This window comes from Monodelphis domestica, chromosome 2 (genome assembly GCF_027887165.1).
Source record: "Monodelphis domestica isolate mMonDom1 chromosome 2, mMonDom1.pri, whole genome shotgun sequence".
NCBI classification, from domain to species: Eukaryota; Metazoa; Chordata; class Mammalia; order Didelphimorphia; family Didelphidae; genus Monodelphis; species Monodelphis domestica.
The window spans coordinates 260,550,004-260,562,836 of NC_077228.1; the positions used below are offsets into that span (position 1 = coordinate 260,550,004).

A 12,833-nucleotide genomic window follows, 5' to 3' on the forward strand; every position below is an offset into this window, starting at 1 on the left:
TCTCTTTTCTTTGCCTCAGCCATCTAAGGGCTTGGAACTTTGGCCCAGCCTAAGCAGAGGGGGTATTTAAGCCCTATTCCCTTCTCTCCCCTTTCTCTCTCACTCTCTCTCTCTCTTTCTCTCTCTAATACCTTTCTTCCTCCTGTTTGTAATTAAAAACTCCATAAAAGGTTGACTGCTGACTTGAGTTTTCATTTAGGAATTACATAGCTGAATTCCTTGGCAACCTTAAATTAATATATATCAGTCTTTTAAAGTGATTTCCATGTCACACTAGATTCTGTCATTACTGACCAGACTGATTCTGTATCAACTTTACTTCCAAGGCCCCTACCTGAAAGATAAGAACTCAAGCAGTTATTTAGCCAGCTGCCTAATGTACTCCATGTTTCCAAGGGGTCTTGGGTCAAACCAAAAGAAATGGGGTCCCCTTTTGTAGTCAAATGCTTCCTATAGTTCAGGACTATCTTATAGCATTAATCCCCCGATCCTGTGTATAGTGTATATGCTTGTTCATATGTAGAGAAAGATTTAAGTACATGTCTGATTTATGTGTGTTAGTTTATGTGAATTGTCTGTTTTGCTAAAACTGGGTAGGTAAGAAAAGCTTCACCCTGTGAGAACCAGCCCCTTAGTGTCAGAAGTCAGCCATGAGTATAATGATGTCTTTACTTCAGAGCTTTCTCCTCTGTATGCCATCGGAGGCTCCTGTCATCATTGGAGGTCAAGAATACCATAATAATAACAAACAATAATAACAGTAGTAGTAGTAATAATAATAATAACAACAGATCAAATTTCTATAGCACTTGTGATTTACAAAGCAATTTGCATACAAAATCTCACATCAGCAAAGCCTAGGCCTCTGTTTCTCCACTTGCTAACTGAGAATTTGGCACTTCTGGTTTCCTTGGCAGTTACAGCTGAAGCCACTCTTGTCTCCATGCAGGGTTGCACCTTCAGGTATTCTTCAGCTTTAGCTTTCCTCCCTGTGCTGACGTGTTATTGCTCAGACTGAGGTCATTACAACCTGTGGCCTTTGGATATGGATCTAGAAAAAGAAGGTATCTATGTGGGTGCAAAGCTACTGGAAGATGTTGAGAGTAGAGAGAAGTGAGGGCAATAGAAATGCTAGAAATTAGGGGTGACCCTTCTCATAGACTCTAGGGTGGAAATTTAAGTAGTGGTAAGATCTGAACCAGTGAACTAATCAGATCTGCCTTAAAATAACTAGGCATTTTTGGCCCATCCACCTAGCTGAATATCAGAATTTCTTTGTCAAAATATCAGAATTTCTTTTTTATTTAACCTTAACCCAGGGGCCTACCTTAGGAGAATGGGAAGCATATCATATGCTTTCTTTCCTATGTTCTCCACTATCATCCTCCCTCCATTTTTTCCTCCTCTCTCCCAGAAACTTCCCTCAACTTCTTATGCTAGTCCTTCCAGTGACTTGCCTCCTATCTGGTGCCTTTTTAAGGAAAGATGTGACCAGGGGTGTTGTGAGGCTCAGATGAGTTAATAGGTTAAATATCATAACAATAATGACAAAAGCAACCTTGAAGGGACAGATACCTAAAGATAGGCCAAGATGCAATCTGAGTAAATTTGTACATTGGGGTGGGAATGGGGAAAAGGCAGTCCTTCCTCTTAATCTTGGTGATATGAGGGTATCATGAGATAATGGTGTATGTCAGATCTTGGGGTTCCTGAGGGCCACCTTCTCTCCAAAATCCACCTTTTCTGAGTAATTGTCAAATGCCAGAAGCATGGGGGTCCCTTAGTGATCAGGGTCTAGAGTTGCTGCCCCAATTTGCCATAACCTAGGGACTGTCCTGCTTGGCCTGAAAAGTCTGTCAGGGAATTTAGGCCTAGAGAAATGTTCCTTGTTACCTTCTTTTCAGGATCAACGTGACCCAAGGAGGGCTGGAAATTACTGTAGATGGAATCCATTTGAAGGGAATTCTCTTGTTCTAGAGGGAGGGAAAGTAGGGAGAAAGATAGCATGGTTGGGAAGATAGATTTTTCTCTTATATTTCTCTCCCCCATCTTGCCAAGTGCTTTACTCTCCCACCCTCTTGATGGCAATACAATCTCAGAAGCTGTATGGGGCCCAGAGTTTTAGAATTGGGAATTTCATTCCCTCCCTCATACCCTGAGACCTCAGAGCCTTCCCATGTTCCTCACAAGTGCCTCCCTCCAGTCACTATGAACCCAAGGAGAGTTGCTGATACCGTCATAGATGTCAAAGCCTATGTTCTGGAAGCTCCCGGGGGCTGGTCCTCCATCCTCTTCATGCCATTTATATGCTTGATCCAGCTTGGCCTTTTGCCTATTGACAAAAATACTTGAATGACTCCCACCCCCATCAGAACTAGGGGCTCAGCACAGTGCCTATAGTATTCAGAGAAATGGTCCATTGGGGAAATGGCCTGAGGAACATCCAATCTAGCTATGACTTTCTTCAGAGCATCTTTCCTCCTAATCCTCAATGGCCACCCTGAGGATATAAAGAATTACAAGGCCAAAGGTGAGTCTGGGACATAGATATAATAGAAATAGAGATGGTTTACCTTTGGGTCTTCTTCTGGGAACGGTACATGAAGGCAGTGAGGGTGACAATGGTGACCAACACCACTACACCTAAGGCTCCCACCAGCCCATACACCAGGTTCTTACTGGTGCTGAGGGTACAGGTTTCTCCTCTGTACCAATGTGTGTCTGTGTTGAAACAGCTGTTGGATGATAGTAAAGGGAGAAGAAAAAGATTTCAATTAAGATCATGGACTCTTTCTTCTAACTCTACTCAGTCTTCAGAACTGACTCTTTCATCTAATGGAGAAAGGACTACGAAGAAATTAAGATGTGTGTTGGTTCTATGAGCTAGGATAGAGAAGATAAGGGACTGGTCAAGGAGCTCCAGGAAAGATGAAGGAGACAATGAGCTAGAGTAGGGATGGAATTTAGCTTCAAAGAAAATGGGCCTAGGACTATCTGGGTGTCTTGTTTTAGAGTCTGACTTCTTCTGATACAGGAAGGGTTCTAAAGATAATGCAATTGGCATGACAGAATCCTCAGGGCCTAAATCCCTTGGTGTTTTCTGTATCCAATACCTCAAATGATTTACAGGATAACTCAATGCCCAGGACTTATTGATCATAAAATCTAGAACTAGAAGTCACCCTGGAGGCAAGGTCATATAGTCCATTCATCTTATTATACAGACAAGAAAACTGAGACTTAGACAAATTAAATGACTATACAGAGTTGCTCAAAAAGATAATAGAAGAACCAATAGCTGAAATCATGTAATCTGTTTCCAACTACAAGGGTATATTTCTGCTCCCACAGGGACACCCATGATAAGGGAAAACACTTAGGAATGACTCAACAATGCTAGTTGCATTGCTCTGCCTCAAAGAGGTCTCATGTGACTTCTTGCCCTCCCTCCAGTGAATAAAATTAGCTCAGTAATCATAGCATAAAGCCCAGTTTTGGAACACTAGCCTAGAGGCTTTGCATCTTTCTGATTTAATCTATAGTCTGTAGACTACGGGAGAGTGGGAGAGAAAGGAGTGCCTTTGTTCTCACACACAATAGCTGCTTCCTCAGGTGAACTCTCCTGCCTCTCTTAGAGTTCTGATAGTCTCTTGCTCCCAAGAGGCTATTCCTCAGCAGCCTTGTAAGAAAAGGTTAGGGTAGAGAATTAGTCTACTTATGGGGTGCCTATAGTTTTCATCACATATTAAAAATCCACCACTAATTGCTCCCCCAACCTGAACTCCTCTCTGGATACTCCAGCACACTACACAAACAAAACAAAACACTTTTTCATTTTCCCTATTTATTTCCAATCCACCACCACATAAAGGACACCCTCCCCAACTTTCTATGTCAGATCCTGCTCTTCCCCTCTTCAGATTTACTCAATGCTCCTCTCTCCCAGAAACCTCCCTCAACTACTCATGCTAGTCCTTCCAGTGACTTGCCTCCTATCTGGTGCCTTTTTTAGGAAAGATGTGACCAGGGGTGTTGTGAGGCTCAGATGAGATAATAGATATGAAACACTTCATTATTAGTCTCCATTCATCATGACTTCATTCCCTGAAGTCCACTGGGGTATACTGGGAAATGTTTAACAACTTGGCTTTCTGGGGGGAAAATGTCTGCATACATAGTTGGTTGGTTGGTTTTTTAAACCCTTACCTCCTGCCCTAGTAACAGCTCTAAGACAGAAAGGCAAAGGCTAAGCAGACGGGGTTAAGGGACTTGCCCAGGGTCTCGCAGCTAGGGATGGCCTGAAGTCAGATTTGAACAGTTTTCTTGGCTCCAGACTTGGCATTCTATCTACTGTGTCAACTAGCTGCCTGCACATAGTTTTAAGTTAAATCTGCATTCTTTTCATTTTCTTAAGTCTAGAGAATCCGCAAAACAGTAAACCAAACCCCGATTTGTATGTAGCATTGCCATTTCTAAGGTACAAATGCTCATACTGAAAATTTAACCATTGGTTCTCCCAAGGAGTTAAAGCTGGCTCATGGCACATCGCTGGCAGCAGCTGATAATGTCTTCGCTTTTATGTTAGGGTGATTTGGGTTTTGTGCTCTTTTCTTCTTTGTGAGCATGTGTCCTTTACATTTGACTGGTGGCTGCCCCTTCTATTCTGAATGGGATCACTCCAAGAAAGTGAACTCTTTTTAACAGCTCCCTGCAGGCAAGTTAGGAAGGCAGGCAGGCAGGCAGGCAGAGGGCGCTTTCACCAGTAAGAGGTGAGGATCTCAGATTTTAGCCTACCTAGATGTTCCTTAAAGGGATAGAGAGAAAACTAGTTCAGGAATCCAGGCCAAGGGGGGTTCAGACAGGGAGGGCTAGAAGTTGGGAGGCTATTAGGAGGGACTCACAAGCATCGAGGCCCAGTCCAAGGCTCCAGCTGACACTTTCCCTGGTGGCAGTCTATTGAGGACTTGAAGTTAGGCATGCATTTGCTAATGCATTGTGGTTCCCCATTCTGGTAGTCAATGAAGAAGAATTTCTTAAATTCATCTCTAACTTTGTTTTTGCATTCCACTAAGGGTAAAAGAAATTCAAGGCAATAAATAATCATGAAGAGGAATTCTTCCCCAAGGGTGGGCTCCATATCCCATCCTAACCCCAGCCTCTTCTTTATTCTTTAGGCTTACTTACCTTCAGGATCGTACAGAAATACTGGGTCACTCACTGTTGTCCTATTGGGATTGAAACAGAATCCTGTGAAAGTAAAATCAAGAATAAATCTTTCCTTGTCTCAGGGCTCCTCTCCTAAAGTGGGGAATGTGGGCTTCCTACTCTTGCTCTTTAGAACCTATAGTCTCAGCCCTCAGAAATTCTCTCCTTCTTGGGCTTTTTACATAATTTAATTCCATTAATTATGCTTAGAACCATTTTCTCCTACTTTGTTAGCTCCACCAGGCCTTTCCCACAATTCCTCCTCTTATCTGGACACTGGCTACTAGTGACCTGGAAAATGCTTATGTCCTGATTCAAGTCAGGCTATAATATCTCTACAGCAGGATGGTACAGCAGATAGAGTGCCAGGGTGGGGTCAGGAAGGTCTTTCTGAGTTCAAGTCTGGCCTCAGACTTTCACTAGATAGGTGACCCTGGGTAAGTCACTTAACCCTCTTTGCCTCAGTTTTCTTCCTCACCAGTAAAATGAACTGGAGAAGGAAATGACAAACCATTCTAGTATCTTTGCCAAGAAAACCCTAAAAGGAGTCTCAAGGAGCAAGACATGACTGAAAAATGACTAAACAACAATATCTTTAATTTGCACCTACTATCTCTTCTTTTTAGAAGCAGCTTAGCATAGAGTCTTAGACCTGAAGTTAGGAAGATCTGGGTTCAGCTCTAGACTCGGACTTCCTAGCTATCTGACTGTGAGCAAGTCCCTTATTTTCTGCCTCAATTTCCTCATCTGTAAAATGGGGATAATAATAGTACCTACCTTCCAGGGTTATTGCGAAGACCAAATGAGATGCAAAGTGCTTAGCACAATGCCAGGCACATAGTATGTACTTAAAAAATGTTCTTTCCTTCCCATATTTCTGATTCCAGTTCCTCAAAGTCAACAACCCTAGTTAGAACTTAATGACTGTCCAGTTGGGACTACATCTTGCCTTCTTCCACTCTGTCTGAAATAGTAGGGACCATAGGAAAGTACAAAAGGCTTCCTGTAGGATCTCCTCCTTTCTACCTCAGGAGATTCAATTAAAATTATTTATTTATAGTTTAAACCCTTTCCTTCTCTCTTAGTATCAGTTCTAAGACAAAAGAGTGGCAAGTGCTAGGGAGGTAGGGTTAAGTGCTTTGTCTAGCAGGTGTCTATTTGGTCAAATTTAAACCCAGGTTCTCCCTATTCTAGTTTTGGTGCTCTATCCCCTAAGCCACCTAGCTGCCCTGATTCAATACCATTTAATAGATATTTATTAATTGCCTACTGAGTGCAAAAGATTGAATGAAACAATACATATGAAACCATGGGGAGTCACAACTTCTCGGGGACCCAAGGGCCTCTCTAAGACCACTTCACAAAGGTGATGAGAATCTGCGTCGGGAGAAGGGGTTTCTACACTGGGAGTTCCCTCCACTGATGAAATCACAGGTCTGGATCCAAAAGATCCAGGATCCAAAAGGAAATGTAAAGAACTCTGGGCTTAAGTGCTGGAGAAGATGGTAGCCTCCTAGAATTTAAAGTGCTAGGGAAGTAAAAACACATAGAGAAATAGCAAATACTTGAAATTGTTCATTATTTAAAAAGTCTTACATCTTTGAGGTCTGAGGTAGGGGATAAGTTTGGTAGGAATGGAGAACCCAATGTCAGGATTTTCTGGGGGAAGAGGCTCTTGAATTGGCTTTTAAAAGAGGGGTAAAAATTCACTCAATACAAAGGGAAATGGAGGCCCTTTCAGACGTAAATACTAACCCAATTGGGCACAAAGGCAGGAATAGAGGCAGTTGGTACATCATATATAGAAGGGAGCAATAAGAAGCAAAATTGGGTAAGTGGGGGGTGAGATGGGGCACTTACCACTGCAGTTTGTGCTGCCATTGTCTACTTGCTCCGTAGTTACTTTTTTAATTGTTTCCTGTACCTTCTGTGTGACAGCCTCCAATTCAGTTTTGAAATTTGGAGTAAAATTGGTCGACAAGATCACCTCATGTTCCACCACTATACTGCCTTCACTGAGAAAAGAAGTGACAAGATCATCATCTCCTCAATGCCTGGGGGTAGGGGCGTGGGATGAGTAATGGGAACCCGCCAAGTCTCCTCCCTGGAGGGAACTTCCCCTAATGGAGATCAGGTACAACCTGGATCACCAGCTACCCAGGTGTCATCCAGAATTCAGACTCATAGCCACCCTTTCTTTAGACGTAGCAATCCTCCTTCTCACTCACTCCAGTTGCCAAATCTTGTTTTGTTTTCTGTCTCTGATACACTCTCTTCTGTCCACTTACAGGGCCACTTCCCACCAGCTCAGACCTTCATCATCTCTAGTCTAGATTTCTAATAGGCTTCTAATTGTTCTCTGTGCCTTAAATCTTTTCCAATTCATCCTCTACAGAACTATCAAAATAATTTGCCTCAAGTTGAATTCTGTCCATGTCATCTCCCTACTCAATAAATTTTAGTAACTCCCTATTTACTCTCCAAAATAAAATAATAAACTCCTTTTTGGCACTTAAAGATCTTTACAACTGGTCCTTATTTTTCCAGTCTTTTTACATGTTACTCCTTACCATGTACTATACAGCCCACCTATACTGACCTTTTTGCTATTCCTTAAACACAATATTCCATTTCCTATCAATGGGTCTTTGCTCTACTGTCCCCAATGCTCTCTGATTTCACCTCTGTCTCTTAGAGCCCTAGCTTCCTTCAAAACTCAAACACTACCTTCTGCAGGAAGGAGTCCCCTGATCTCCCTGGCCTCCTACCCATCTCCAGCTGCTAGTGATTTCTTTTCTAAAGTTACCTTACTCCCACTCTTATATTTACCTATTGCTTTACATATTGTATCCCTTATAAGAAGAATGTTAGCTAGTTCTAGGCAGGAACAATTTTTGTTTTTTCCTCATATCTTCAGCAAGCAAAGTATGGCCTTGTTGACTGATTGATTCATCCTTAAAGGATGCTGAGGTGAGGAGGGAAGAACACTACAGACTAATAAGGGGCCCATACCATGGAACTTCCCACCCTTCAGGCTCTGCATCTCAGATGGTTACAAATACTTACAAAATGTTCGTGATCTTCACACCAACATAGTTTGGGATGTTTTTGTAAATTTCAGCCATCTGAAAGGCAAAGAGACCACTGGATTATCTAAATAGTCAAAATTATTTTTTTTAACACTTTTAACACTCCTTCTCCTTCTATCCCTCCCTAAAATAGCCTCTCCTTTCAGCAGAGGCCTGTGAGAATGGACCCATGTGAGTCAACTCTGGACAGAAAGGGTTTTAAAGCACAGGAGGATCCTCTCAGACCCTGACGATGTGGGGAAATTTGTTCTATCCTTTTTGAAAAGCAATGTCTCCATGGAAGGGTTAGGCAGATATTGCCAATACCTGATCCAAGATCTACACTTTAGTCTTGTGATGTCTTCATTTCAGCTCTCAAGGGCCATCATCTATCTGTCTGACTGTCTATTTCTTCTTATAACCCTTACTTTGTTTTAGAAACAACTCCAAGACAGAAGGGCAAGGGCTAGGCAACCAAGGTTAAATGACTTGCCTAAGATCACACAGCTAAGAAGTGTCTGAGGCCAGATTTGAAACCAAATCCTTCCAACTCCAGGCTTGGCTCTCTATCCACTGTGACACCTAGCTGTCCCTATCTGTATCTTTCAAGGAAGGATCTCTCAGCACTAAGGAGGCCCAAAGGATGGATTCAGGAAAACCCAAATAAGCCAGGTCTAGTTTGGTATTCCAAAATCCAGATTTTTTCACAGGGTAAGAATACAGGTCTCATCCAGAAGAATACAATTTGGCTTCACTCAAATTACAATTCACTTTATACGTTATCAGCTGGGCCCTCCTATAACAAGCAGTCCTTTTTTCCCCTCCCTAATTAATGCCCTCTCTCATTCTTCACAGAAACTATTCCAAACATTCTCTTTCCTTCTCAAGCCTTCCACACTTACCCTTCTCAACAGTCTTAGCTGAGTTTTTATGAAGAAAATTGAGGGCATTCTATTTGAGCTCCTTTTCCTATGCTCTTCATCTCAAAACTCCTTTACTTTCTGCTCTCTCCTCCTTTTTCTAGGCTCTGACACAGAGAGGTGTTGTTTCTCCTGGTCAAGGTCAACCTCTCTATGTATGTACCCGATTCTATCCCCTCTCAGTTTTTCCAGCAAATTATATCCTGAATCATCTATCTCCTCACCCTCATGCAAATTTCCAACCTCTCCCTATTTATTCATTTCTTCTTTCCTTCAATCTGTGTTTTTTTCTAAAGCCTTCTCCTTTTTAATTTATCTGCTGCATTTGACACATTGAGACACTGGAATGTTCTCTCTATGGGTTTTCATTACATTGCTCTCTCTTGCTTCTACCGTCCAACTATCTCTTTAATTTCCATTGCTTGCCATCCTTCTTCCAAACTTCCCTATATCTGTTAAAGATACTACCCATTCTTCTAGTCTACTGGGTTAACAACTTTGGTATTATCCTCAACCTCTCACTTTCCCTCAACCCACACAGGCAACCAGTTTCCAAATCTTGTTTTTATAATCCACAACATCTTTTGCATCTGACCCTTTCCTTGTATTTACACAGCTACTTCTTTAGTTCAGGCTTTTCTCATCTCTTGCTTAGATTATGGTAACAACCTTGCTAAAATGGTATCCTTGCATAAAGTTTCTCACAACTGCAATATGTCCTAGTAATTATTGCCTAAATAATTTTCCTTGAGTAGATCTGACTAGGTGACCTTTCAGTTCAATAAACTCCATTGGTTTATTATTGCCTCTAGGAAAAATATAAACTCTTCTGTTTAGCTTTTAAAGCCCTTCACAATCTTGTTCCAACACATCTTTCAGCAGCTTTAGACATTATTTCCCTTTCTACACTCTGTTATTTAACCAAATGGATTTTATCTGTTTCTCATACCTCACACTTTATCTAGTTACCTTTGCTTTCCCCAAGGCCTGCAAAACAGTTCTCCTCACATTCACCTTATTCAGTCTCTTTCTTTAAGCTGTGGCTCAAGCACTGACTTCTTCATGAAGTCTTTTTTTTTTTAACCCTTACCTTCTATCTTAGAATCACCATTAAGTATGGATTCCAAGACAGAAGAGAAGTAAGGCCTAGGTAATTAGGGTTAAGTGAGTTGCCTGGGGTCACACAAGAAGTCTGAGGTCAGATTTAAACCTGGGTCCACCTAACTCCAAGCCTGACCTTTGACACTTTATGGACTGATATGCCTAGCTGCCCCTCTGGAATCTTCTCTGATCACTCTCCCCCAACTGCCAATTCTCTTACTTCTTCCAAACTACCTGGTAGTTAATTAGCATATTGATTGATTGGGAAAATTAAGCTAATTTGGAGGAGTCTTGTTTTTTAAAAGTTAAGAGGGAAAAGATAGATTATAGGCACTTGCATGCTGGGAGCTAAGATGGCAAAGTAAAGGATGCTCTGCTCCCCTGGTCCCTACACACACACACACACACACACACACACACACACACACACACACACGAAAATAAATTGCCTCAAAACAAAGGAAAGCAAGAGGAACATGTTTCACTCTGTAAGAAGAGAGAGTAGTGTAGCATCTGCAAGAACTGGCAGAACTTGGACCAGTTCAACATTGCAACTCTGGCAGAGGCAATGAAGCTACAGAACAGGAACAAGCCCAGCCCAAACCACATGGCATAGATATAGAAGACAAAGAAGGCAGGAAAACTACTCATTTCCATGTGACAGTAGAGTACCTGAGGCAGCAAGGTAGCAGAGTCGGGGATTGCTATACTGTAGGAAACTATTCATGCTCCCACATGATAGCACAATGCTTAAGGTAGCAGAGCCCAGAGCAGAGAACCTGCCCAGCTCAAGCCATCTAGCAGGGGCAAGGAAGCAGCAGAATGGGGACCAGCCTAACCCATGAAACAACAGGGGAACTGGTAATATGGGGTACTAAATCTAGTTGAACATAACAGCTACAAGTCTCTCCAGAGCAAGCCAGTAGGGCTACTCTCTTGACAGACACATTGTGGGAAACAAAGGCAGCTAGGCTGTACCAGAAAAGTACCAGAGAAGAATACTCTGCAAGCTTGGAGCAATGCTTCCTCTACTCTAGGAACAGAGAAGAACCTCAACAGATAGATATAGTTACAAGAAAAAAAAACTTGAAAAATGAGCAAATACAAACTCAGAAGAGGACAATAATGCCAAAAAGCAAATATGTGAAACCTCAAAGGAACGTGTGAAAGGATGTCAAGCCCCAAAAGAACCTGTGGAAGGGAAAGTTAAAGAAGTAAAAAAAAATAATAATAAGAGAATTGACAGAAAAACCAACAGCTGGGGGGGGGGGAGGGGAGAATTCACTAAAGAAACAAGCTCCCTAAAAACTAGAAAAGGACAAAAGAAAACAGAAGCACAAAAATACATAGAAGAAAACAACTCTCTAAGGAATGGACCAAATGGAACTGGAGGCAAAAAATAAGGGAAAAAAACCTGAAGAAAACAGCCCTTTAAAGAATAGGATTGGCTAAATGGAAAAAGGAAACACAAAAACTCAAGGAAGAAAACAATCTCTGAAAAAAAAGAATTGGACAAATGGAAGCTAATGAATCCACAAGACATCAGGAAACAAAAGTCAAAATCACAAGAATGAAAAAATAGAAAAAAAATCTAAAATACCTTACTGGAAAAATGACAGACCTAGAAAATAGATTGAGGAAGAAGAATCTAAAAATCATCAGAATACCTGAAAGGCACAATCATAAAAAGAGCCTGGATACCACATTACAAGAAATCATCAGGGAAAACTCCCCTGATATCCTCCAGCAAGAGGGAAAAGTAAAAATTGAGAGAATCCATCAATCACCTCCTGAAAGAGATCCCAAAATAAAATACTTCAAAACTACTCTACCCAAATTCCAGAACTCTCAGGCCAAGGAAAAAGTACAAACATCCAGAAGGCAACAATTCAAATATTGTAGAGCCAGTTCTATTCTATTCTATAGGACCTAGCAATTTTTACGTTAAAGGTCCAGGAGGCATGAAATATGATATTCTGAAAGGCAAAGGGTCTAGGACTATGATTAGGAATTACATATCTAGCAAAGCAAAGCATAATCCTTTAGGAGGAAAAACATTTAATGCAATCGAGGAATTTCAGGCCTTCCTGACCAATAAAACAAAGCTGAAAAGAAAATTTGATGAGCAAATTCAATGCTCAAGAGAGCATAAAAAAGTAAAGTGAAAACTTAAGGGCTTTTATAAGGTTGAATTGAGAACATTCAGGCCTGGGAAGATGATAATAGAAATAATTAATATAGCTATGATATTTGAGACACATAAGGTACATAAGGTATGCAATGAAAAGGAGAATACATAGAAAAAAGGAAGGAAGCTAAGTAAGATGGACTGATATCCAAAAGATACCCAAGGAATGTGAAAGAGGAACACATAGGGATAAGAAAAAAGAGAGAGAGAAGGGGAAAAACTGTCTCATTAAGAGACACATCAGGGGCAAATACAGTGGAGGAGAAGATGAGGGGAGGGGTGGCAGGCTATATTTGAAACTTACTCTTTTCAGAATTAGCTCAAAGTGGGATTAACACCCATACTCAGCTA

The 12,833-nt window shown here is 41.3% G+C and overlaps 1 protein-coding gene across 1 annotated transcript in view; it reads right to left on the reverse strand.

The window, feature by feature from the left end:
- Positions 1–665: 665 nt before the first annotated feature.
- The window catches only part of LOC103104304 (mucin-2-like), a 70,489-nt gene continuing 58,321 nt past the window's right edge, over positions 666–12,833 (reverse strand). The window contains exons 7-14 of the mRNA XM_007483275.3: positions 8,272–8,330; positions 7,066–7,220; positions 5,185–5,247; positions 4,902–5,067; positions 2,574–2,735; positions 2,235–2,332; positions 1,894–1,973; positions 666–1,051 (exon numbers count right to left, since the gene is read on the reverse strand). Of these exons, the coding sequence (XP_007483337.2) occupies positions 1,010–1,051; positions 1,894–1,973; positions 2,235–2,332; positions 2,574–2,735; positions 4,902–5,067; positions 5,185–5,247; positions 7,066–7,220; positions 8,272–8,330 (825 nt within the window). The 3' untranslated portion in view covers positions 666–1,009. The remainder of the gene's footprint in view (positions 1,052–1,893; positions 1,974–2,234; positions 2,333–2,573; positions 2,736–4,901; positions 5,068–5,184; positions 5,248–7,065; positions 7,221–8,271; positions 8,331–12,833) is intronic.